General features: G+C 41.7%; 3 protein-coding genes across 9 annotated transcripts in view; all 3 read left to right on the top strand.

Moving 5' to 3' along the window:
- The window catches only part of TNFRSF8 (TNF receptor superfamily member 8), a 36,947-nt gene extending 31,833 nt beyond the window's left edge, over positions 1-5,114 (top strand). For all 4 annotated transcript variants that reach the window (XM_080380841.1, XM_080380840.1, XM_080380839.1 and 1 more), the window contains one exon: positions 1,308-5,114. In XM_080380841.1, coding sequence (XP_080236967.1) covers positions 1,308-1,555 — 248 coding nt within the window. In that variant the 3' untranslated portion in view covers positions 1,556-5,114. The remainder of the gene's footprint in view (positions 1-1,307) is intronic.
- A 186-nt stretch (positions 5,115-5,300) lies between these two features.
- Positions 5,301-18,883, top strand: TNFRSF1B (TNF receptor superfamily member 1B). Its single transcript, XM_080380851.1, has 10 exons — positions 5,301-5,414; positions 10,434-10,536; positions 12,721-12,849; positions 13,989-14,138; positions 15,009-15,102; positions 15,187-15,380; positions 16,137-16,211; positions 17,160-17,197; positions 17,656-17,926; positions 18,500-18,883. Exons 1-10 carry the CDS (start codon positions 5,361-5,363, stop codon positions 18,736-18,738), a joined length of 1,347 nt encoding a protein of 448 aa, XP_080236977.1. The 5' UTR covers positions 5,301-5,360; the 3' UTR covers positions 18,739-18,883.
- A 2,119-nt stretch (positions 18,884-21,002) lies between these two features.
- The window catches only part of VPS13D (vacuolar protein sorting 13 homolog D), a 107,457-nt gene continuing 101,306 nt past the window's right edge, over positions 21,003-27,153 (top strand). For all 4 annotated transcript variants that reach the window (XR_013927122.1, XM_080380803.1, XM_080380804.1 and 1 more), the window contains exons 1-6: positions 21,003-21,132; positions 23,623-23,793; positions 24,611-24,688; positions 24,927-25,117; positions 25,436-25,516; positions 26,817-26,933. Coding sequence is in view for 3 of the 4 variants with exons in the window: in XM_080380803.1 (XP_080236929.1) it covers positions 23,697-23,793; positions 24,611-24,688; positions 24,927-25,117; positions 25,436-25,516; positions 26,817-26,933 (564 nt within the window). In the remaining variant the exon portion in view is untranslated. The remainder of the gene's footprint in view (positions 21,133-23,622; positions 23,794-24,610; positions 24,689-24,926; positions 25,118-25,435; positions 25,517-26,816; positions 26,934-27,153) is intronic.

Below are 27,153 nucleotides of genomic sequence, written 5' to 3'. Positions count from 1 at the left end.
TGAATATAACACTTTCTTGTTTTCACATTTACCTTACTCACTTAGGAACCTTACAGAAGAATGCTCGTATTCCTCTTTTTCATTCCAGAAGATGTACATTTGCAAAAGAAATTTTAAATCCAAAATATGTCAGCTGGAAGATGCTTCTGTAATACTTAACAAGAGTTGTACTTCACATGTCTCAAGCTATCACTTTGGTTTCACAGTAATAGCTTGAAATGTCTCCCATATGTTCCCATAAAGTCTTTGACTACAGTATAGGGTAGGAGATAAAGTCAAGCAAGGAAGCTTACTAACAGGGGGAGAATCGTTACTCAAGATGCAGTCTACATGAGACATGCTGGCTATGTTTCCAAACCCAGTTTCGAGGTTATTTGAAGGGGGGTTTTTTGGTGTTACTAGGGCCAACCTTTCCTTACTAAATGCCCGTTCTGTTTTTTCTGTGAGTGATGGACTTTGGATGAATGTGATTATCTGACTTACCATACCCAAATATCTCCTACAATAACCTACAGTGTCTGATCTGAAGCATCCTTCTGAATAGAATGTAGTTGTCCAAGCAATAGCAAAGGCCTCATTTACCTTTTGTAAAGGAGTAGGGCCAACACGCTGGACACAAGATTCAAGTCTATCCCAGAAAATTTTGTGTCTGATTCTCTGCTGGGAAGAAATTCATTTCTTTGCTGGTCCTACGACCCCAGAGAATTACCCAGAATTTCTGTACAGTGCTGATCGTTGCCCAAAGGCTGCTTTTAATGCAGTTATTATTGCTTCTTGAAACAGCAGGACCATAAACCTTGGCTTCTCTTTATCTGTCTTACCCAGATCCTGATTAATTGCTTCTTCTAACAGCCTCTCATGAATATCTTACTGCCTTTTCTAATTTCTCTTTCTCCTGTAGTCCTAGCTATAGCGCAGTGGCTTCATCACATGGGACCTAGATCCACTTTATCTAAAATGCCCAGAGTCCCACTGACGGTAGTCCAAAAACAGACAGTATAGTATAAAATGTGCAGGCCTTCTTTATCACTTGGTATGGTCGGTGCTTTTATTTCAAAATTAAAAGCACCTCATAAATAAACAGCAAAATAGACAACTTACAATGTGTGAATTCTAAAAGCTCTAGTGGGTTAGTGAATTCTGTGTTTCCACAGTGATGGGCTTGATCTGTATGCCTCTGAAAAAAAAAGAATGAGGGTGGGGGGAGAAAAACTGAGTACCAAATAAAAATTTTGCGTGAAAAGAAACCATCTCTAGGGTCAGCAGTGACTGTTAACTACGCTCAGCACTATTTTTTTCCTCCTCAGAAAAAATATACATCATGAAGGCTGACACTGTTATTGTGGGGTCCGTTTCAGAAGTGCCTAGTGGCAAGAACTGTGCTGCTAGAGGATGTGAAAGTAATGTTGATGCCCAGGAAAGCATGGAAGAGGAACTGGCAATGCACTATCCAGAGCAGGAAACAGAATCTTTTCCAGGGAATGACGTAATGGTTCCTGTGGAAGAGGAAGGAAAGGAATTTCACCACCCCACCACTGCCACTGAAAAATGGTAACCCACTGGGATGTGTGAAGCTACAGAAACATCCAGCGTGACACTAAGCCTGAATCTATGACAAGGGAGGTAAACACTTAGTGCCTTAGGTTGTCTGAAAACTCATGAAAAACACTGAAACACATTCGAACAAGGAGTGCTAGAACCTATTTCATCTAACAAATGAGAGGAATCATCCAAACCATTGGCCTTCATAGCTGATATCAAATATTTCTCTTTTCCTCTCTCTCCCAGTGTTATGCTGGAAACAAATTTGAATAAAACCTACAAAATTTAGAGGAAATCTGCATGTCAACTCAAGTTTCACAGCTTGCTTTCTTTGCATGAAGGAATGGGTTGAAAACTATACCCAAGAACTTCTATTAGCTATGAAAATTCTGGCTAGAATTCAGAGTTAAGCTTGAGACTCAGTCATATTTCATATGTTGTTTCTATTCCAGTATTACCAGCACTTCCAATTTGGTCACGTATCTGATATTTTTCTTAAGGACTCTGCTCTTGACCGGAAGTAATGACAATTTCAGTTTTCTTGAACACAAACAGAACTCCTAAATTTGTGGACATTATGTCTCTTGAGGAAATAAGATCAAAAGATGCCTCACAGGCTCAGAAAACAGAAGGCAAATAAACCTAATTGAAGTCTGCTGTACTTTAGGCCATTCTTTCTAAGTTTTGAAGTCTGATTCATGTTTTTTGACTACTTCAGATCATTGATAACTGTACAAAATGGCCTCTTCTGATGGAAGCCAAACTGGCTGAACATTTGGATATTGGATGAACTATGGGTTTAGCCCGGCGTGGAGTTTGTAAAAAGGGAAATGAAGAAAAGAAACTATTTTTCTACAAAAAGAAAAGACTGAAAAACAGGCACAGCAGTTATTTCCTATAACATTGTTAATATCTGCTTGTTTTAGAATTGCTCATAATCAGGGTGATGCTGGTTTGCATATCTATTCTTTTTAAAAAAATCTGTTTTGTGGTCAACTGGCTTGTGTTATGCTATTTCTCAGTCTTTCATGTTGCTAGTTTGATAACTGTAAACGTAATAGTGTTGACTGTGTTTTTGCACAGGACAGTGGAAAATGAGCAAGATGACAAAGTGTGCCTTAATAATCAAAAAAAGGAACCACAAAAACAATTACTTGCTTTGTAGTTTTACCCTGGACAGGATACTGTAATAACAGCTGTGCAACAGCAATGTCTTTTCCCTTACAACACACAAAGGGAACATAAAGGCATAAGAAACACCTTTTTGGGCCAGACTATAGTAGTATGAGCCCAACACACTATCTCTGGCAGTCTCAGTAAGAGATGTTATTTAGGAAGAGCACACAAGCCTGGTTAATATCTGCTGTTTGCATTCCTCGTAGTTCTGCAGTGTCAACTGTATTTGGATTAAGGATGTTAAAAGAATTTATCCCAGCCTTTAGTATTCATTCATATTACCATTTATTTTTCTTCTCTCTTTTGAACTTCCTGGGACAATCTGCCTCCACAGGCACCTCTGGCAACAGGCTACAGGTAGTTACCATGTACTGTGTAAAGTACTTTACCACTTTTAAACTGACCTCTTATTTCAGTGCCACTAGTTCTTGTATTACAGAATTTAGTGCAATACTGAGTTGCTTTTACAATCCTTGATTGTATCCTCAGTCTCCAGCTTGAGTTCCCATCTTTTTATATTCTTCACGTCAGTTAGATGCTCCACTGCCTTGGTCATTTTAGGTGACCTCTTCCACATTTTCTCTAACTTCACTACATTCTTCTGGACAGCTGGAGGCCAGAACCAGGCGCTGCACTGAAGAAGAGGATTGGGCCAAGGTTTTAAATAGTGGCAAAATGATACTTTCTGTTTCGTTCTCAGTACTTCTCTAGATGATGCCCACCATTTTGTTTGCTTTTTTTTTGGCTGCCTGTGCACATTAAGCAGTTGATTTCAAGAGAACCATCAAGCATGACTCTTAAGATTGCTTTTCTGAGTGCTAGTTACTAGGTGTGAATTCAGCACCATTTATGCTTAGTTTAGATTTTTTTTTCCCCCAAATGTATTGCCTTGCATTCATTTGCCACCTTTTTATGAGCTCCTTCTGGCTTTACTTGCCTTCTACATGTCATGTAGCTACCTGGATATGTTTAGTATTGCCTTCGCTATGTGGGCGCTCTTTTCGCCAGCTCACTGATGAAGATACTGAATAGAACTGGCCCCACCAATGCCCCCGGCTAACTGTTCTCTATCCTGAAAAAAATACCATTATGCTATGCTCTTTCCTTCTTGCCCTTTAAACAGCCATAACTTTTGTATCCTGTAACCTTTTAGCAAACCTATAACACGACCTTTTCTCCAATCCCATGACAACTTTGTTTTCCCACCACCTTAGGCATGGAACCTCATCAAAGGCTTTTTGAAAATCTCCATGTAGTAGGTCCGTTGGATCTTGTTTATCCGTTCAGCTTCACAGTATAAGGGAATGTATGTTATCAACATTTTGTGGTTGAAGAAATAAATCTGGAGAAATTCATACTTCCTGGAACTGCAGCCCCAGAGATGAGGTGGGAGAATCTCAGCATTATGGGATCTAGTCACTAACTTTCATCAGTGGATAATGTGCCTATAGTACACTTGAAAATGGTTGTAATTTCAACTGGTGTTAGTTCCAGTACTTACTTCTTGAATTCATCATAAGATAATTTCTAAAAACAACTGCTGCCAGTGTCTATTTCAGTACATCTACCGAGTCTCACAAGAGAGGCGATTAGTGAATCCTTTCTGCCTACTTCTGGGTTTGCACTTGTTTTCTTCCAGAAGATAAGCGGCTCCTAATGCTCAGATCGAAATTTCTTTTGACTATCAGTATCGCCATGTCAGCAGCAGAGACGTGAGGTGAAGAAGGAAACAGAACTGACATTTTTTGGTTTAAGTGCTTGTTGTGCAACAGAAGGTCAAGTCACTAAGCACTGCGATAAAACAGCAATGCAAGGGAGGAGAAACAACTGTGCGGGACAAACACCGGTCACCCTTTCCTCGCTTCCCGTCAGGGTAGTTCATTGTTTTCCAGTGCATATGCCTCATTGTGGAAAAATACAGGAACTTCTGCTCATTTTAGAGAACACCAATTTGTGTATCACAAACTGTGAGTAACCCCCTTCACCTGGCTGTGACTGTTGAAGGATGCTCTGTAATGACAGCTAATTGTGTACTTCACCTCTGTATAGGAATTCACCCTTTTTGCTGGAACAGCTTTCTAGATGAATCACACGCATTGCACCTGCCAGATGTGTTAGTCGTCAGTTGGTTTAATAATGCTGGTCATCTTTGAATTAAAAAATGACATGGATTTTTAAGCCCTAGCCATGCTTTTCTTGTCTGATATGTAAATGTTTCATTGTTGGTAATTTCAGTACATAGATCAGTTGCAGGAAAAATATTTTGGAAGAGAGCCATTCCAAACTTAGGAAGCTGTTAAGTCAGCCGGAGTTTCTCCTGGGTAGCGGCAGGCCTGCCTGTGCGGTAAGGGGGCTGGGGGGCGCGGGCGGGTGCTGCGGGCGGCAGGGCCGTGTCCCGGGGCTGGGGGAGCACAAACTCGGCCCGAGGCCCGGGGCGCCCCTCCAGCGCCACCCCGAGTGCCTCTGGTGCCCGCCGGCACCGGCGCTGCCCCGCGGTGGGGGCGGGCCCAGGCTCCCACCGGCACTGCGGGGGCCCCGGGGCGGTGCTCCCCGCCGGCACCGGGGCCGGGCAGCCTCCAGCCCCGCCCCGCCCCGCGCCGTGCCGTGCCGTGCCGTGCCAGTACCGCCGGCAGCCTCCCGGGATGGGGCCGCGCTGGGCGCTGCTGGCCGCGCTGCTCCACGCCGCGGGCGGCCGGGTGAGTGCGGGGCTGGGGGCGGGGGGGCCGCTCCGGCTGCACCGGCTGCGCGGGGTCCGGCGCCTGCCGTGGTGCGGCAGCCCCCCGCCGTAGCGCTTGCGGGGGGGTGCAGCCCGTGGGCACCGTTTCGCTGTTGCCGTCGCGGTCCCTCGGACCACCCGCCTGCTCCTGGCTGCGCTGAGCTCGGAGCGGCGCTCGCAGCAGCCTCGAGTCCCACTCCTGGACTTGTTCACAGCGCACCGGGCTCCCTGCGGCTATGCCGTTGTTATTTCCTGCCTTCCCAAAGCGATGACTAACCGTTTTTCCTGGATTTTCACTGGAAATGGGTTCGCTTTTCAGGCTTGTTTGAATATTTGTAAAAAACTGTGAGTGGTCTGGCAAGCGCACGATGTAAATCCGCGTGTATTTTACACCGCTGTCTAAACAGGAAGAGCTTGTTGTACCCTGGTGGTTCCCTAAACTACCTTATTTACATAGAAAAGCCCTTTAATTCACATCGAAGACCTGATGCGTTGCAGCTGCGACTGTTCTCTTTTGTATCCAGCTGTGCCACTCCTTGGCAATGAATGCTTTTAACTGTTTAAACCAAAGAGCTTGATGGGATCTATTTGACTTTGATGGTGTGCATGCTGTACTGGTATAGTGATAGTATTTTTCTATCTGATTTTAAAGTGTCCTGGGTTGTGAAGATTAATATGGAAATGCTGCTGAGATGTACAGGTTGTTGCCTTTTCTTAGGATGTGTATGTTATTTACAAGTTTATTTAATCTTATTAATTTAGCCTTGATAAGGCAAAAAGGTTCAGTGAAACCAGATGAGGATGTCAGAATGTGTATCGAACCTGGAATTATGTAGTGGTCAAGGAGCACTGGGTGCTATAGCAGGCTGATACTACGTTAAAGTAATTCTTTTAACTGCTTCTCACTAATTTTTGATTCAGCCCTGGTTTTTGTAAGGTGATAGTATTTTGAACCTGATTTACTGAACACCTTGGAGTGGGTAGGGTAGTACAGATAAAGAAGGGAGAGTCTCAGAATTGTAGCAGATCTTACCACCAGAATTTAAGTGTGAAGTTTTGTCATGCTTCTTGCTGAACAAAGGGCTTGGATTGGAAAGGATTTAACTCTCCTTTCACCCTAAATGTGCCCGTAAAATTGTGACAGGCTGGGAGTAGTTGAGACCTGAACGACCTTATCAATAGGTAGAGCCAGGTTGGTGCATTGGCTCAAGCTCTTCCAATTTGGAAGAAGTCTGAATCCAGACCTTGTGTTGTAGTTCGTGACATGGGCTCAGCTCTGGTGCTGACTGGGGTCTCGGTTGTGGTTGGTCTCTGTACAACTGGGGACACCCCCCCACCCCCGCAGGCCCTTTCCCTTTACTAGTGCTGCTCCACACAGCACAGGTACAGCTGCAGGCTTGAAAATCATGAGATACAGGCATGTTCTCCACTCCTTTTATCTTCCAGGGGTAGGATATAGGGAATCTTGGAAACATTGTACTTGTGCCTACGTAGAGTTGTACTAACCTCTCAGCTGCGTGGAGAGTGCTGTTAGCCCATTCCTCCCCAGTGACAAATCAGGTCACCTATATACTGGGTGTCTGTAGTGCAGATGGGAAAACTGATTCAAACAATTCAGGCACTCTGGAGAGAGAGTCTTGAGTCATTGACTTTTTGCATCTAACTTCTTAGTTATTGCTTAATACACAGGCATTGCAGAAATCTCCCTAGTGAGTTGTGTAGTCAAAGGCAAGCATAGTTCACTAGTTTCTGTGTCAAAATAGATTGCTTAATTTGATTAATGGGTATATAGCTAGACTAAACTTCATGTTTAATAATGTTTGTGCTTCTGCTGCTAGATAGATATGGCATTATACTTCTACTTGTACCTGTCAAATTAGATCGAGTCTTACAAAGTCTTCATTTTGTTTGTGTAAATACCCTAAAAGTCTGCTGCCCTTAGACACTACTGCCTAATCTGACAAGTTCTAAGGGTGTAAGAACAAAAGAAGCAACATCAGGTTAGTTTCCCTTCAGACAATTTGCTAACAGAACACAGAATCAATAAAAGCAGAAGGCAAAATAAGGACTTACGAGAGATACAAACAGTAACAAAATGCAAGGCTTGCGGAATAGAATCTGGCCCTACTCATCAGTCTTTCAGCCCAAAGTGGCCAACGGATCTGCATGCCAGATACAAACATTGTACTGCCCAACTCAGCCCGTCAAATTGGTGAGATGGCTAGAAAAACTGGGGTTGTCGTGTAGCCAAGAAATTTAGGAAAGTTTTATACTTAGGAGGCCTGCAATTCCTCTGTCAGAGTAGGAGATTTTACTGCTGGCCTTGACAGCTTTGATTAAACTAGTTTACATTGGAAGTAACTACTAAAAGTAATGGCATCCTTTCAGTGCAAACAAAGCTGAGCTCATGTGTGTATAGAAATTGTATCTATGCGAGTTACAACTCCCTTTTAGTTTCCCATAATGTTCTTTGAGGACAGTTGGCAAGAAATTGTCAGTTGTATGTTACTGAGAGCCACAGATCATCAGATAAAATTTCAGGGAGATTCTATCAGACAGTAGAGAGATCCTTTCAAGCACAACTTAAGAGAAATAGATGTGAACCCATCAACCGACAGGTTTTCCTGTGTCTTTAACTCACAGGGCAGTATTTACAACAGGTAATGCAGAAGATAAGAGCATTTTTTGCCAGGAAGCCTCACCAGCAGGGTAATATGTGATGCGGTTTATTTTATTTCTCCACATTTTTTTTCCTGTGTCTGCTCTTGCAGTGAAGTTTTACATTCACATTTACATTTGAAAAAAACTCTCAAGTATTTGTTTTAATGAAGTTGATCATAGTGACTACAAAAATGTGATGACAGCACCTGATCTTTTTTAATAAACAAGAAAGTAACTTAAAAATACTTCTGATGAGAGCAGAGCCTCTTGCTTTTACTTCAGTCCTCATGCAAGCCCCCTTTAAATAAGCCTTTTTAACTGGAAAGCAAAAATGGAGGCCAAAGTAGATTTTGGAGGTATTTGAGGCTGCAGCATGTTTCCTGCAAACCTGGCTTCCTTCTCATCAAAAGACAAAGAGCAGAATTTGAAAACTGCACTTTGTGCTTGGCAGCTCTTTCTTATTTCACCTGCTCTAGTGTTTAAGGAGAATTTTTTTTTCCATCCTTCCCCACTCCATCACAGTTTCTAGCCTGTTACAGGCATCTTTACAAAGTTTGTTCTTCAGTTTGCAACTTGACTGTTTCTCATTGATCGGGCTGTGAGAGAATGGGGCTGGTACTAGTGAAACCTGTCCCCAGTTCCCCAGTCTAGTCCTGAGCTCAACTGACCGATCAGGAGAGACCAGAATTGTCCTGATGGCTGGTCAGCGTTACCGGCTTTCACAGCGTTTTAAATAGAGGCTGTGAAACTCCTACTTAAATGGTTTCTTTCCTTTTTTCTTTTCTGGGATAAATATTGAAACTCAAGAATGCCTTTCTCTGCCTTCACATTCTCAGGAAAGGTTCTTTTAGACACTGACCGTTGAGTAGATGGGCAAAATCCTTTTTTTTATACAGCTAGGTAAAAAGTAAAGTATTTCAACAAGCTGCATAAGAAAATGTTGGGTTTCCTTTAAGCGATTGTTGAGAGTGGGAAGTGTTACTCTACTTTGTCCGTAATATGAAGACACAATAGATAATCAACATGTTTTTTCAGTAAGGAGGAAGGATATTTTCATTACCGGCGTCTCAAGAGCATGTTCCTGTTTTGATTTCTCTTTTTAGTAATACTTTTTAAAAGTACTTCTCTAAATGTGTGTAGATTATACATTGAGTGGTCTTTTCAGACTGCAGAAGGCTGAGCAGCGTCACATACTTTTTGAACAGCATCTTTCTGATCTAGCAGGAAACTCCTACGCTTGTACTATCTAACATTAGCCTTTTTCTTTTGAGTGACTACATTTTTCCCTTTGAAAATAAATTGCAGGTCCTCCAATATTTTGACACTTGTTCATTGAAATCATTGAGCTGTGCTGATCCGCGTGAGCTGAAAATAAGGCACATTGTATTTTGTGACTATTTCTTGCACATTTGACCTGCCATGATAGGTAGCGTTTTTTATTTCTAATTATGTTTTGCAGCCAGTTGCTCCTTTTCAGAAGCAGCAGTGCAGTTTTTGGAGGCATCATTTTCAAAACATCAAGGCCTTTCTCATTCAGAAAGGAATCACAGAGTAATCTGGAATGAGAAAAGCCTTTTTTCCTTTCCTTTGGTGAAACAGTTCTAATAGTGCAGGTCCTCTGACTGAAGGGGTGAGTTATCTTACCTGGATAGCACATGGGTGTAAGTGAGGACGTAATGAACGTAAGCGCAGTAGAGAATGGAGCATAGTGCCCTGTGGCCTTTCGTGGCACCCACTGATGGAAACAGAAAGATTCCTTCAAGCACTGCAGTAGTGCTGGACCTGCAGCTCCCTTGTCCACCAGCTCAAGAGGCCTGAGGGAATTAAGGAGCAAAGTCAATCTTCTAGTTTCAGATGGGGCTCGAAATATGTATAGGGAGTAGACCTACTAAGAAAGAAGGTACGTAGCCACTTCCAGAACATGCTTCTCCCCACAAACCCACAAGTAGGAATTTACATTTCACTAGTGTTTGTCAAGGGTTTGAATCATGGCAAATGAGAATAGGTACTTAGTCCTTTGGTTTAGGGGATGCTGTGGTGACCAGGTGTGATCCCATAGTTCCATTGCATTCTTTTGAACATAAAATCTGGAGAAATCACCTGTTCGTTGTGGAACTTTGGAAAACAGAGGAATCTGTAAATGGTCTCAAGTAGCTTATAAGCTGTGCATTCTCCTTCAGTTTATGGCGTCTGCTGCTTTCTGTTTCATCAGGCTTACATCACTGCCTAGGAAAGGAAGGTGGTCGGAACTGCACTGATCTTTAAGTGTTTGTCTCTTTTTGAATCTCTACAGTTTGAATGGACTTGTGGTTCATGATCTTCCATTAATTTCTCCTAGGAATATTCATTGCCTTATACACCACAGTTTGCAAAATGCAAAGATCCCAGCACGGAATTCTATGAGGAAGAACTTAATAAATGTTGCAGCCAGTGCCCTCCAGGTAGGTTATAATTCAAATTATTACTTTACACAGCCAAATTCAGTCAGTTTTCAGGTAAGCATAGCACCTTTTGATTACTTATATATCGGAAGAACATTGGATTTTTGCTGCTGTAATGCACTCTAGCTGGAAGACAATGAAATGCTGTGAACGTAAAACCCATCTGCAAAAGAGACACATTGTTCACCAGAACTGGAATTCTCGTACAGGGTTCACCTGGCCAGGGCTTATCAGGAGGTAGGCTGCTGAGCTCTTGTAAGCCCAGCTTTTTGCTGAGCTTTTGTAAGCCCAGCTTTGCTTGGTATTTTGAGTAAAGTATTTGTAAGTCAACATTGGGGTGGGAGCAACAGCTTGCTAAGGGAATTGCAAAAATTCGACAACATGTGTCAGACCCAAGCCCGCTAATAAGAAAAACGTTGTAAAACAGGACATGAGGTAGAGCTTAGTTTCTGTACTTTGATAATACCACTCATACAGGGGGGCTTTCCATTGGAGAGCTTAATCTATAATAGCTCATTAAAGGAGTTTTGTTGTCTTTTACTGTAAATCAGACACTGCAGAATCAGAGACTGGGTGCAAGAATACAGAAACTGTCTGCTTTGAGGTGTCATGTCTTACACTCCAGTGGTAATTATTAGTGATCTTTTGTTATCAAAAGTTGATGACTACCGAAATGTGGTTGTGTGGGTTGGCTTTTCTTGGGGCAGTAATGCTGTTTGGATATTTTGCTAACAGAGTTTTTGCAATGAGTTGTCATTATATTACTAGATTAGACACAGCAAAAATCTGCCTTTTTTTCTTATTACATGCTGAGCAAGCAAAATTTGTCTCCATAAATGCTGAGTTTCTGTCAGAGAGATCCGGAAGTTTAAGCAGGAAATCAGTATGTGCTGAAGCAGTCACAGTTGTCTGAATTAACCGAAAATGTCTAGATAGACCTGTCAAACTTCCTTTGTTAAAAACACAACAGATGAAAGATGGTAATTCATAGGTAAAACCTTTTTCTGTTGTGGTCTGTACTGTTCTGTCTATTCCTCCTTAATTTTATTTTTTAGAATAACAAACTCTGGACAACAAGTTGTTTAGACAACAAGTCTAAAATCATTATTTTCATTGTGAATTCAAATTTTTTTACTGTAATTTATGAAAAATTGAAGCCTAAATCATTAGCAGGATGTGGGAGGCAGAATTTTAAGCTTCAAGTAAGTACACGGAAAAACAAAGTCTTTGGAAATAATTCCTATGGCTCGCCTCCAGGGATCATTCTTTTGCAGAACAGAGATTCTCCAAGCAGCTCCAAAAAATTTAAGTGTTACTCCTGCTTTCTGAGTATATTTTCCAGGATATTTCTGTACAGGATATGAGACATTGACTTTTATCTTCCTCCTTTCAAGCAAGGGGGAAATGGCAACTGAGGTGTTTCCCTTTCTCCAAAATGGGTATGTTGGAGCTCATATTTACTTATTCCCACCGCTGCACTGAACTCTGTTGTTGGTGAGAAGCATTGGAGAAACTACCTTTGATAGCTTTTGATTTTGTCTGGAATGCCAGTAGCTTTGGAAACTGACTGCTTTGCTGTGTTAGGGTTGGCTGAAGAGCTGAAGGGAAATGAGTGAGCTCACGTCCCTTCGGTAATGACAAGTGGTGAACTTCTAATTCAGGTCTATTTGTGATAACACTTTATTAAGCCTTCTTCACTTGCTGCCTGTAAAGGTAGTAAGGGCCTCACCCAGACACATCATTCTGCCACATGCCAGACTTTCGGTGTGAAAAGCCATCCTGTGTGTCGCCACAAAACACAGCTTCTAGGAGGGTGAAAAGTTTGGTTTATGTACCATGGTGGCTGCATCAAAGTGTATGTTCAGGGGTTTTGTTAAGGATTGAGGCTGCCTGGTTTTGAACATGTCTGGAATTCACTGAACTGAATGTAGGAAAAGGGGGTCAAACCAGAACAACATAAATCAAATCAGAGTTTCCCTGTATATACATGCAGTCCTCCTTGAAGTCAATACGTACTTGGTGTACATTACCAATCTGATAGTGGCAGTGAAGGGAAGGCGTTTCTACAGCTAAGAATGAAACTTAACCTTAAACAATTCCTAGTGATCTTTTCCAATGAGAGGCTTTCTGCTTTTTTTTTTTTGTTTGTTTGTTTGGTTTGTTTTGGTTTTGTTTTTTTAATAGGTGAATACAAGACTGAGAGCTGCAGTCACACTGTGGACACAAAGTGCAGTCCCTGTAGCCCTAACACATACACAGCAATCTGGAATCGGTCTCCGCAGTGCTTTGCCTGCTCGCCACCCTGCAGGAAAGGTAGGCTTGGGTGGCTAAAGAGGCATTTGTGACTTTAACAGCCTGCTCAGGCTGGGCTTGGTTTAACTTAGTCTTTTCTCCATAAGAGAACGAGGTGCTTTTGTCTGTCACTCATGTAGTCCCATTCTCATGCTGTTGGTACTGGTAAGATCTGTGGAAAAGAACCAGGGAAAAGCCTTGCAGGCAGCCCTGCCCCATTTTCTTTCTAAGTCCTAAAAATGTGACGCCAATCTTACATTCTTGGGAACTAAGGCACTGCATCGCTAAAATGGATCCAGATTTCAGCAGCAGAGTAACTTCCTGCTTATACTTTCCAGCCCAGGGAGCTTAAGACCTGACTTGCACAGAGGTAAATGCGTAATTACATTCCAGCATCCAGTCATCTCGGTTTGTCTGCTGAACTGACAACAGCCAGCACTAGTTGTGATAGTTCTATATTATTTTTATTTCTTTTGCAAAGCAGCATAGTCAGTGAGAGCATGCTGGATGAGTTTGTTAAAGCAGCAAAACAATAAATAAGGTTGTACCAACGTCTGTAGATCAGTCTAATAGAACACATGCATTAACAAATTCAGTCACACTGTTGCCCACCATTTCTAACAGAAACTAGTGTAGAAAATTATCTACTTGGCTCATTGGCAAGTAAGTTTTAAGGATACAGTCTTTACCTTTTGTCTCATCTAAATAGATAATCCTACAAAACTGGTTAATTACAGTATGAAAATGTCTGTAATAAGGTCCCAATCACTTTGGATACAGTTGCACGATCTGCATGGACTGCAGATCTTGGTGTGGCCCCCAGATACTGCAGTGATGAACACAGGTAACACAAATTTGCATATTTATGGTTATGATACAATATAATGCAACTATAGGTACAGAGTTTCAAATGTGCATTCTATAGATGCAAATTTCTCCTTTCCTAGAGCGAGTGAGAGAGAGATAGAGTAAACTCTTCTGAAAATGTAGATGTTGGGGCATATAATGTATTTGTTTTACAATGGTATACTAGCCAGAAGCTGCAAAATTGTCTTCAGTTTATGGTACGTGAACATCGCCTCATATTAACTTGAAATGTTGCAGGCTATGATTTTATATGTTGCTAATGATATCTTCCATTATTCTTGTTTTACAAACAGGATTTGTGCAGAATCAGACATGCACTAAATCACAGGACAGAATCTGTAGCTGCCCACCCAATGAGTACTGCATTTCGAAAATATTTGGGTACTGCGAAATTTGTAAAGTGCATAAAAAATGTGGAAAAGGTTACCGAGTTTCCAGAAGAGGTAATTTAATTCTCTACACACACAAAACAGTTTTACTCTATGAAGAGGTTTATTTTTTTTGCATAAATATTTCTGAACCTGTCTCCAACTCAGTAATTTACAGGAATATGGCCTTTTAATTCCTTACAGTTATGCATTCTTTTTAGTGCAAGCATTATCTTAGCGAGTAGGCAGTAATTAGAGCAACAGTATTCTCAAGAGGTATATCCAAAGGGACAAGAAGTTGCTATCTGTTACTACCATATATCATAAAGTTCCCCGATCCAACTTAATCTTCCTTTGTTTTGCTCTGCTGTGTGATTTATTCTATAAAGATACTCAGATTCAAAACCACTTAATTCCTCCTGAAATCCTTGAAACAGAGCTTCGCTTTGAATTTTGGTTATGGTAAATAATGATGACTCTATGCTGTCCTGCAGAATTAATCTGTTTTTATTAGATGGTGAAATTCACCGCTCTGATAATGTAGCTGTCTCAAGATGATGAATATTATTCAAAGAGGTGGAACACTGAGTATTTTTAAGAAACTAAGAATCATTTGAAAAGATACAGAGCTCCAACAGAATGGAGTAGGTGGTCAGTCTGCCAGGGACCAGTGGAAAAGCTCAGCTTTGTCTGCAGTACCATATTTTAACCTTTTGATGGGTTTTTATAGTCTTTGAAAAAGACTGACTACGATGGGCACGAAACTAACAGCCAGTGAATCTTCTGATTTGTGTTTGGGTGGGTGTTTCAGATTAATCTATACAGTTGAAGACTGTATTTTGTCTACTGCCTCTGTATCACTTCCAGGATCTGTACTGCCGACCTTGATTATTCATTTTTGTTTCTCACTAGTTGACTAACGGGAGTTTTTCTGTTTGTTTAAAGGGACAGATAGCACAGATACAGAATGCAAACCTTGTCCTCCTGGCACTTTTTCACGTGAGGAATCTTACGATACCAGCTGTATACCACATACAGTGTGAGCCGGTGTTTCTGTCTAATAGCAACCTCAGCTGTGCACAGGGCTGATTTCTTTCCTAACTTCTCTTTTTGTTTCTTGCAGTTGTAAATCAGTGGCTATTCCTGGAAACAGCGTGAATGACACTGTTTGCAGTGACTCAAGAAAAGCGGTTGCCACTGTTCTACCTCACACTGTTTTGAACCTGCTCCTGACCCAAAGCTTGCCTTCCAACAAACCTGAAAAAATAACTCGACCTGTCACTTCAAACTCTGTGACTGACGTGTCTTACATCATCGGTGAGCTGTTAACTCATTTAAAGTTACTTCTGTCTGGCTAGGAAGCAAGTTTGTATTTACTGTTCAGCTTCTTTCTAGGACCAACGACCTGTACTCAGAGCTGCAGAAGAGCTGAATTAATTCAGTATCACACTGCTTGTAGTGAGTGGCGCAGTACTTACCTGTGCATCTGCGCTACCCTGGAGACTTTGTAATGCTGGAAATAGTTCTAAAAAGCCCCAAACTAGATTATACAAAGCATTTCCTGAGAACTGCTACCGTGAAGGAGCTGGTAGAAAAAGGTGTATCTTAGGTTCTGGACTGAGGCAAACCTGACTTCTTAAACTCCCTGGTGAGAAGTCTGGAGATTTCTGGCAGCCTTTCCCAAGACAGGAGGTCCTTGTGGCATTCACAGGTGTGGATGCGTTCTCTCCTGTTCACAACCTGTCTGGAAGGCATGTATGTTTAGGAGCATTCTGGGCTGCCTGGCCGTGTGTTTAACAAACTGTTGCTAGCCTAGAGACATGTTTTGTGACCGAGGCCAAAAGTCTGTCCTGACTTCTCCGGAAAGGAAAATTCGATTTTATGAAGTGGTGGAGACTGAAATGAGATGTTGGTATCTGACAACAGAGGCATCAAATGTGAATGTCAAACACCACTGGTATTTGTAAATTTAGCTTTTGTAGCCATGGACAGAAGCTACAAAACTACCTCTTTCTAATTAGATACTTTATCAGATCCACCTGCTAAATAATATATCTTTTTTATTTATTTCAGGATCAGTAGCAGGGCCATTGTTATTGGTCCTGATAATCGCTATTTTGGGGTATTGTGTAGTCTCCAAAAAAAAAGGTAAGATTCATGAATTGAAAACAAGCAGATCTGTAAATACGGGAAAGAGTGTCACCTGATTTTGTATGGATTTGAGCCTAGTGGTTGACTAACATTACTATCTTAGAAGATGCTAGCTCTCTGAAGCTTTTCTCATGGCTGTCTATGGATGAAGTATAACAAATGTGGAGATTCTTTGGTGTCTAATAATGTATGAGTTAGTTTATTTTCCTTTCAAGTGGATAAGGCGATGATTTACAGGTTTCTGCCTCACTAGCTGGCAACCTGTAGCTTTGTGAAACCCTGCGGAGCGTTTGACACCGTTCCTCTATTATACTGGGACGAAATTGGCAAGAAGCTTCAAAGGTCAATAGAAGAGAGACTAAGAGAAAACTCAGTCAAATCAGCTTGAACACATAAGCTTTGCAGCTACAGAAAAGTAGAATTAAATACTCCAGGAATTCAATATGTATTTAGAATAAAAGTATCTTTATTGAATCACATGGGGTGAAATTAATCTCAGTACAGGGATAGAGTAAGGGAAATGTCCCATTCAAATCTCTCTTGTTCCTCTGATTTTAGACAATTGTCCAAACATACAACATCCTAGTGGAGCTGGACAGCTGTGCAACAGCTGTACTCCTACTGGAGATTGTTAAATATTTTGTACTTCATCATTTAAATATTAGACATTATCAAATGTTATCATTAAACAGTGATGACCATAGTTTATTGTCATCAATGCTTTTTCTCACTTACTAATTCATGTAGAGGGTCCTCTTTGCTTGCTGGCTAAATTTAAGTCACATTTATGAAATCAATACAATATAGCTTTCAACATTTTCAAACACTGTGTAATAAAGGTACATTTGGAGTTTATTTGAGGAGCAGAGGATGAGAGTAGTTAAGAGAGCAGATTTTGTAACAGAAACAAATTTAGGTGCTAATAAACTCTTTCCTCACTTGCAGCCCTTGTATACTCTTCACCAACCACAGCAGCAGATTCGGTGAGTGTCACTCCTTCCTTTCCATCTTTTCCATTTCTTTAGAAGTTAACACAGAAATCATGCAGTCTTACCTAAGCAGAAGAAAACAGCAGAAAGGCAACTGGAGTGAGAATGAGGTGGTCTGGTCCCCAAGCTAGAGTGTAAGATAACTTACATAACGCACAAAATGCACCAGCCTCGCTTGACATTAGGCTGTGTCAGCAACAAAGCACAGCTGCGGTTCAGCAGAGCAGCCTATAGATCCTCTGTTCCCTGGGCAATCAGTGTCGAACTGTAGGTGCCTTCAGGAGACAGGCTCATTTTGTTGAACGCCTGATGAGCTGGTATGAATTTTACTTAGTCATCACTATGCAAATGGCCATTACCAGCCGTTCCTTTAGCTGGCTAAGTACTGACCAGCTCTTTGTCAGTGTTTGTTAAAAAGATTAACATTTTGCATTTTTCTGCAAATGTTCCAGCCTTTTTCCGCTACAGAAAAGCAGTGTGACAAAACCCCAAGAAATACAGGATCACAAAACTCCAGCAGTTCTGAACAGGAGGAACAGCATCTCTTGGAAACTTCTGGGTCCAGCAGTAGCTCCCTGAATCGTCCAACTGGATCTGCAAGACTCAGCATAGTAAATAACAAGAACAATGAAAAGAAAAAAACAGAAGAATTTCAGCAGCAACACTCAGCTGCAGAAGGGTGTAAGCTTCACAGCGGAGACAGACACCACTCTGCGAGTTCAGGTAAGAATGTATCAGAATGATCAAGAACCCCTTGACATTTGATTATTGATTCTGAGTCTTTTTAGCAGAAGTTTAAGTGGCAGGATAAAACATCAGACTCACGTTCAGCAGAGAGTATTTTGTAACTTCTGAAAACAAGAAGCGATTGATTTTAGCTGTCAGCCTCAGACAGTAAAGCGCGTGTGCTCAGTGGAGAAGTTATTTGCAGCCTAGGGGATTGGTGTGATGGTGTAGGCGCTTATCTGTGAGTGGAGTAAGAGCCAAAGGGAGCAGTAAGAAAAGAACATTGTCAAAAGCATCTGAGATGGCAACAGATGGGTAGGGAGTTGGCTGTGATCCAGGGCTCTGTATGTATGTATGTATTTATTTATTTATAGGATGACATGTGGATTTTATGGTACAAAAAACCCCCTAAAATGTTATAGAACCAACTCCACCACCTTGCCTAAATTAAGTGAAGACGATGTTTAGTGTCTATTTTAGCTTGAAGTCAAAGCACTGGATAAAGAATCCAGCTCTCCTGTTTTGGGTTTCATTCTTCTGTGTTTAATGTGTTTTCTGTTTATTTGACAGAACATTCTGGTAACGGAGGAACGCAGGTGAATGTGACTTGTATTGTTAAAGTATGCAGTCCAGACTGCAATTCCCAGTTCCCAGAACAGACAAGTTCAACAAGCATGGATTATGGAAATGCTCCCTCTTATTCCCCAACAGGGGAAGAAATTCCCCTTTCCAAAGAAGAAAACCCCTTGAAAAAAGAAACTGAAATTCAGATCTCAGTAGAAAATGAGGACAATTTACTTCAAGACTGACTTCCAGAAGAAATGAAGCTTCCCCTGGGTATTCAAGATGTGGGGATGAAAACCAGTTAAAGGAAATTACAGATCGTATGCTGATCGACTGATAAAATTAATCAAACAACCCATTATCTTCTAAAATAAACATTGTTAAATGTAGCATTGTTAGAGAGACTTGAAATTTTAGGCCAATATAGACATTGATGCTTTTGGGGTTTTTAATCTTTTTTTGTCAGCTTTGAGAGTCAAAGGATGATCTTCGCAGTTTACAAAAATTTTCTTTTAAACTGAATGGCCAGCTTCTCCCTTTCTTCTGTGATACCCTACCAGAGATCCTTACCAGATTTGAAAAGGAACATTTTTCTAACTTCATGCCATTGATTTTTTTTCTCCTGAGACTTCCTGTGATGGTAATTTGGGTTCAGGTATGCCACCTGTCAAGAACATGGCTGTGACCAGCACTTCCAAGAGACTGCAGTTAAATCTTCATTCATTCAATGCTAATGAATTATCCATTTGATTTTAATTTTCAGACTATTGCATTCAGTTTCCTATCACGTATCTTCACGGACATACTTCCACTCATCCTCCTGGATATTTCTTTTGTTATTACAGTTTGCTTTTGCTCATTTTTGGATCAAACTTGTCAAATCCACATTAAGTATATCAAGGAGTGAAATCTTTTGCAGGAGCTTTTTAAACGAGATTACAACAATAGCATTTTATTAGCTGTACATACTTCATTTTATTTTAGAAAATCTGTATTAAGTAGTCACCCTCTTGGAGTAGGAAGTAGATACCTTTTGATTGACAGCTCTAAAGTTTGTCATCTTTGTGTCCTGGTTGATTTAATATGGTTCCCTGATTGATTCTGACCTCTTTTTTGAGGTTAACCATAAACCCAAAATATTTTTGCCTATGTTTCGGTGAATATTAGAGAAGGCTTATGTGAGTATGTATGCCAGAGAGCTCATGCCCGCTGACCTCACGAAAAGGACATGCTCCTGACATGGCACAGCATGATCTGTAAGGAGGGGAATTGACTCAAACCTCAGAACCAGAAAATCCTGTTCTCCTTCGCTTCTTGCTTGACACTGAAGATCCAGCCACCTCTTACAGAAAATTAGTAGAGGTTTTCCTTGAATCAGAGTGGGAATCTTTTGGGTTTGGATGTCAGTTTTTAGGATCCCATTTCCTGTAATTATATTTTATATATGTGACTTAAACGACAGTTGCGGTGTCTGTATTCAACCACAGTGTGCAGTAGGGTGTCTGAATTACAATGGAGTGAAGTCCTACAGTAGGCATAACTTTTTTCTTTTATGCCATAAAAACATACTGTTGGACTAGATGCTTGCTGTACATCCCTTCCAGCCAAACTGTTCTATTCTACCTCAAGAGACACCAAGTTATTTCTGAGGCCTTAGACTGAAAAAGGCATTTTGGAATAGCATTTATTCTGCAACTACAGAAGATACACAGATTTTTAAAATACAAAGTTTAAACTGCCACAGGACCTATAAGTTTTACTAATATTATTTCTGGAACAGAACTGACAATCAGGTCTTTAATTCTGCTGTGAAGGAACCTCTCACAACTGTATTAAAACTTGCACTTGAAGGCAATTTTCAGAAAAAAAACTTTGAAAATGGCCACACTGAAACCATTGCAGAACTGAAGGATTTAGGCAAGAAAACCTAATTTGTAGAGTGCTTTGAATCCCTTGTGCTGCAGTGGGTATGGCCATGCCCACCAGCTCCCTGTACGGGCACCGCGCTGGAGTAAGAGTGGAAGATTTTTGAGTAAGCTTTAAAAACAGTAAAAGGAAGATCTTGTTACAGCAGTTAATTTACTGGGTTCTCAAATTACAGAGCTGTGTGACAGAAGGAAAATCCAAGTTTTATGTTGAAGTAGGAAGAATGTGCTTGTGAAAACAAAAACCCACAAAAAAACCCAGCCTCTCTTTTTGTAATTACGTGTATCTGCAAGTTTCCCGACATCTTTATTAAAACCTCTAATTTCTGGAATGGGTTCTTTAATTCCACAGGTTGACCTGCTGCTTTCCGAAGGCCCTTCCCTGTGGTGCCAGGTGCCGCCCGGCCCGGCGCGGCGGCCGCTCCCCCCTCCCGCCTCACAGCCCCGGCGGCGCTTCCCGCCATTTCCCTCGGCAGGTGCCAGCGGCTGAGGGGCCCCGGCCGGGCACGCGCTGCTGCGCAGGGCGCTGAGCGGCGGCGCGGGAAGAGCCCGCCCCGCCGCGCCGGCTCCGCCTCAAAGAGGCGGGCGAGGCGGCCATCGACAGCTCGGCGCTCCCCGACGCAGGCGCCTCCCGTCGGTTGGCTCGGGATCGATTGGCGTGCGGCCCGCCGACACCGCCGCGCCACTGAGGAGGCGGCCGCCACCGGAGTCCAGGTGGGTGCCGGCGAGCCGGGGGGAGAGCCGTGCCGGCGGCCCCGGGCCCCCGCTCTCGTTTCCTCCTGCGTCAGTCACCGCTGGGAACGCGGCCCGTGGCTGCACAGCGCGGACCCGGCCCTGAGGGCCCCTCCCTGCCTCACGCCCCTCGCAGGGCTCCGCCCCGCCGGCCCGGCCCCGGGGGGGCGAGGGGCGGCCGCGCAGCCCCCCCCGGTCGCTGCGCCGGGGGGCCGGAGCCGCCCCGGGCAGCGCTCCCCCGCCGCCGGGGCTGGTGGCGCCTCAGCCCCACGCCCGGGTGCCCGCGGGCGCGCTCCCCGCGGGGCGCAGGCCGGCCGCCTCGCCAGGGCCGCCTCGGGGCTCTCCCGGGCGCCGCCGGGCAAGGTGACCTTTCGCCGCGCCACTGACGCGTGGTGTGTGCCAACAGGTCTCCCGGTGCCGCCTTCCTCCCCACCGGGCGTTTGCTTGCGTGGGGGCAGAGACGGGAGAGTGCCCGGGAGGCGCCTCCCGTCCCGTCCCTGCCGTGCGGCCGCAGTGTGTCCGTCCGCCCCCAGCCCGCCCGCCTCGGCCCGCAGCTCCCGCCGCGCTTCCCGGGCCCGGCGCGGCCCCTCTGCCCGGCTGCCTCTCCCAGAAAAAGTGAGCCGGTGTGGGCGAGCCCCTACTTTGGTCTTGGATTCTCATCCCGATGAGCGCTTACTGTGCCTTTTTTGTTACATATGTTAAGGAAATAAAAACACTGTCATAGAAAACAAGTGTTTCAGTTTTCTTCCCAGTGACACAGCAGTGGATGAGAAAATGACAAACGTAAAAGCCTTAAAACATTTGAAAGATGCCTAAGTAGTTGCTTATGATGCACAAGTTTAGGCTAAGGAAGCAATGTACTTTACAGGTCTTGTGGTGGCTTCAGGCATGGAATTGTTCTCGCGCCGAAGGTTCTCGGTCGCTGAGACACTAACCTGTTCCATGCTCCTGAATGTCTCTTCAAGATCTTCTGATTTGGCTCCTGACACCTGTGGATTTCTTTTTTATTTATTTTTTTTTAAGGGTAATATGGCAAGGATTACTGTATCTGCTTTTGCTTGAACTTCAGTTTCTCGTCAGTTCTGTTAGACTAAAAACTTAGGAGGTAGTGGCCCAGGTGTACAAATGCTCAGTCTTTATTATGTGGAATAAGGCTGTTGATTTTGAAGACTATTGAGAAGTTTAACAGATAAAAGTGTTAAAATGCGTTTAACATGAAGATATACCTTATTTGAATGTAACTTCCCAGTGTTACTTATAGCTGTGTTTCATTCTGCATGACAGCATAGCTGTACTTTCCAAAAAGCCTTTCATTATATGCGTAATTCTGGTTATTTTGTTGAATACTGGCTGTTTGTTAAAGATCTAAAGGCTCAAATGAAGGTGCCTAAAATCAAGCAAACCTCGTTATTGGAAAAAAACCCAGAATCTTAATATAATTTAAAATACAGTTTTTGAAGTTGTTATTTTCTTCTATTGTCAGATGTGAATAAGTAATGTATCTTGCTTTTCTGCTCCGTAGAACTCAGTCGAATTATGTACACTGGTTTAGGGAGGTATGTGGGATTGGGACACTTTTCTAAACACGGAACTGATAGGTTTACTGCATTCTAACCTGAAGATATGGCCTGCATGCTTTTTTACTTACTGTAACAACATACTTGATCCTACCTTTGCAGCAGCTAATAGAAGTTTTGCAGTTTACTGGTTAAAAACTTGAAAATGGACTTAGTGGTTTTAATGGTCTGATTACCATTTAAGTTGAAGCAGAAATGGTTGGAGAAAAGTAAGAAGTTTTCATGTTTGCACATATGACCAGTATTGCTTTGCTAATGTAGCTTTTTTTCTCATCCTTGATGCAGTAATCCACACTATCATTTCGCAAACCTGTTAGAGTAACTGTTGATGAGCTATTTATGGGACTTGTATCTGATTACTTCCCACACATACGCTCTTCCCAAAAAAGGGGTTTGAGCAGGGTGAGTTGTTTCATAGGTGTTGTATAAGAATTCTATAAAAACATGGTTGAAGGCTCTGGGTTGTTGCTTTGGACTAGGCTTCTAAAACCAGAATGCTGGCAACTTGGAGAAGATGCCGGCAGCAGAAGTCAGAGAGGCCAGTGCAAAACTGCTCCAGATCAACATGGAATTTTAGTCTTCCCTTTTCTGGAAGGGGATTGTAGATTGGCCTTTTTGATTACTGGAACAACATCTGGTGTTTTGATTAGGAAAAGGATGGAAAGGTGAACTTTATTTGCAAATGGGAAGTGGTCTGTAGTCATCGAAGTTCTATATGCAGCTCTGATTTGAGAATTAAAGGGCATAGCATAAAGCATTTTTTTAAGGTGGAAATAAAGCTTAGTGGTTTTACTGTTTTTTAGATTGATTACAGTAAGAACAGTGATAGCAGTATGTCAGCTCTGCTGAGAGTGTATGTTTCGGACAATAATTTTCTTCATTTTTTTTCTTTCAGAGCTAGACTGTAATTATGGAACAGAAATCCAGAAAATGACAGAAAAACACTAGTTGCCCTCTTCTAGGACAGTCATGTTGGAAGGGTTGGTAGCCTGGGTCCTCAACACCTATTTGGGCAAATATGTCAATAACCTGAACACCGACCAACTTTCAGTCGCTCTTCTAAAGGGTGAGGCTTTGTGCTATTTTCTGTAGTGTTTTCATACTGTGATTAAAAAAAAAAAAGTGATATGTTTTTGTAATAATTTGAAGGTGGAATAGAAACAATCAGTTAATATTGAGTTTAACATTTATATAAAACCTTTTTATCAACACTGTTAAACCAATATATATGAAGCTTTCAAATATATGCTTAACATACCTTATCAGCATGTTTATATAATATTTGAGTGTCATTTTTCTTATGCTGTTCAGTATCTTTCCTGTTGAGGGACTGTGGCAGGAAGTATTCTGTAGTCTTTACCTCTTACGTTTTGGTGCTGGTAGTTACTCCCCTGTAATTAAGACTTCTGGTTTCTGTCATGTTATGTTTGTGAGTCTTGTACTTTTACAGAGTGCTCAGATCTGTACTTTGTAGTTTACCTTTTGCTGCTGTTATCTGCTACTTCTGAAGAGCACATAACACATCAAAGCTTTTCTGTGCGTACTTTTTGTAATATTGAGAAAACACTTTATCTCTTTGGAAAAGACACGGAGGAGAAGCTTTCTCCTTGGTTATGATAAAGTTTGGATCTAAAACCTTGCAGAAGATTGCTTCTAGATGGCCTCATCAAACAGTTTGAACACGTGGCCTGGGAAGATAAACAAACATATTAAATAACCGTTGCAGTTGTAGCTTGAAGTGGTAGGTTGGCTGTTCTCATGAAATCCTGTTTGATATTTTTTCCTTTAAAACACAGTGCCAGTCATATTAGGCTTACAACGTTCAAGCTGGCGTTCTTTAACGTAGTTTTGTTTAGCAGACTTGTCTTTTCTGCTTTGTGTAGGTGCTGTTGAATTGGAAAACTTGCCGCTAAAGAAAGATGCCTTGAAGGAACTTGAATTACCGTTTGAAGTAAAGGCAGGTTTGTATTTTGCTTGTGTGAGCAGGACCAATATTTGTAAACAGGAAGTATTGCATATTTTAGAAGAGCCTTTACCTGTGAGTCAGAAGCTTGAATAAATCAGGTAGCCTGGTTTTCAGGTTATCCAGTTTTGGTTTAGCTTGTTTGTTTCTTACACCACTTTTTCTTTCAGTTTTCCCAAGGGTGAACTATTGTGTTTAAGAAGGAATCTGATAGCATCTCTGTTTTGAATATCTAGGTTTCATTGGCAAAATAACACTGCAGATACCTTTTTATCGTCCACATGTGGATCCATGGGTGATATCTATCTCAAAACTGCACTTAATTGGTGCACCAGAAAAAAAAGATGATTTTGATGAGGAAAGGGAGAAGTTGCAAGAAAGAGAACGCAAGAAAGCCCTTCTTCTAGCACTTGAAGAAAAATGGAAAGTGAGTCATGCATGTTTTTCATGGTGGAGAAACTGCTGTGGTAGATGGGTTGCATTTAAGTCTCCTAACAAGTGGGATAACAGATGCATAGGAAACTAAGTTAGAATTTGATTCGTACATGCTACTATAGTGCATTGCTGCCCTGCCCCACCCCCATCATGTTGTGTATCCCACATACTTTGGGGATACTGAAATTGTTCTTTTTTTTTTTTTTTTTTTTCTTCTCCCTGTTCACAGTAATTTCAGTGTAACAAGGTAATCATCTCCTGACCAGTTGTTACAGTGTTGGTTAATGCTTATCCCTATTTTCTCTTCTAGAAAGAACGACGACAGAAAGGGGAATCTTATTGGTACTCTGTTACTGCATCTGTGGTCACAAGAATTGTAGAAAACATTGAAGTAAGCCTTTGCATTGTAGAGCCTTTCCCACTTGTTAAGAATTACCTGTGCCCACTGTGCTTCACATGGTTGTAGCCTTCAGAGAAGAAATAATGTAAATCAAAAGTAAATGTTTGGCAGAGGGCAGTCCCTTTTCAGATTGAATCTTCATAACTTCAGTCTTAAACTGGCCCTCGTGGGGGATTCTGGAAAATGAAGAACTATCCATTCTGTTTTTCCCAAAGGGAAAGCACCAACTTTTTTTTTGGTTTGTAACAGTAGGTGGATAATGAATTTGAATGAAATCTGATGGGGTTTGCTCACTTTTTAATTCTTTGATTTATAAACCCACCAAAATAATTTGTTTATGAAGCAGAAGAGCATGATTTGTTTTGATAAAAAGCTAATTTGTAAAGAAGCAAATCTCTGCTGATTTACAATTTTGATTATTTGACTGCGTGGTGTTCTCAAATACTTGAATTACTCTTTTTCTACTACTAATAAATATCTGCCATGTGTCTCCTAAGTTTCAAAATAACTCGAAAGTGTGACTGTTACACTGTTGCTTTTTCTTTTTGGAAGTCTTAATGTAGTTAATGACATTGTAGCAACACCTCCTTAATCATTTGTGTTTAAGAACCAGAAGCCTTCTACGTATTACTTGCTAAAATTTGTCTGCTCACGTCCGTGGAAAGCCTGGCCTTTCTCCTTATGTGCAGCTAGACTGACTGTGTTAATTGGTTGCATTTCAACTCACTAGAGGCAATTCACAAGCAAGACACCTTGGACTACTTGCTTTTCTTGATAGTTTGAGAAGAATGTGTTTGGTGCAGGAGCTCAAGATGAGAGTATCTGTGATTTTCTCAGTCATGGACTCTACACGCTCTGAGAAACCACAGTAACTTGATGTTCTCAAAGGTTTTACCAATGTAAATTTAGTTTGGGTCACATGTGTTGTTACTTGTAATCCTGGCCCATGCTGACAATTTTAGTACATAAACGAAATTTGAGTCTTCAGTTGACAGTTACACATTTGCCTTTAAACTGGAGAATAACAGTAGGAGAGCAAAGTCTTCGAAAGTGGCAGGTTGTTTTGGGGGAGAAAGGCAGGGACTAGTAGTATCTGAGGAGAAGGCAGAACCAGAGATTGCAAAAACAGAAGTGAGGAATAGGATTTCTGTGAGGCCTAAATAACTACCAGAAATTTACTGGAGAATTGCAGAAATTAAATACTAAGTTGCTTTAGTATTAATGAACAGTACTGCTGTCCTCTCTAATGATGTAAATAGCTGTCTCTAGTAACCTTTTTTTTTCTGTCTAGTTAAAAATTCAGGATGTCCATTTGAGGTTTGAAGATGGTGTCACAAATCCTTTGCAGCCATTTGCGTTTGGCATATGCATCAAGAATGTATCAATGCAAAATGCGGTATTTGAACCAGTATGTATAACTTTTTGTACAAGAACTCCTGGCGGCTAAGATGTCATGCTGTGTTTTATGGGTGCTAGTAAATATTTAGTAAAATGTATGGCATTTTAGTAATCTTCAGGTTATTGTACTAAATAGGTTCTGGGCATTTGATATCATTTATTGACTATGTGGAACTAAAAACAACGTGGCATGTGGTCTGTGATCTTGACTTTATTGCACTTTTTCTACC

This window comes from Falco punctatus (genome assembly GCF_963210335.1).
Source record: "Falco punctatus genome assembly, chromosome: 3".
Taxonomy (NCBI): domain Eukaryota; kingdom Metazoa; phylum Chordata; class Aves; order Falconiformes; family Falconidae; genus Falco; species Falco punctatus.
The sequence above is the reverse complement of the archived record's forward strand: the minus strand, read 5'-3'. Positions and strand labels throughout refer to the sequence as shown.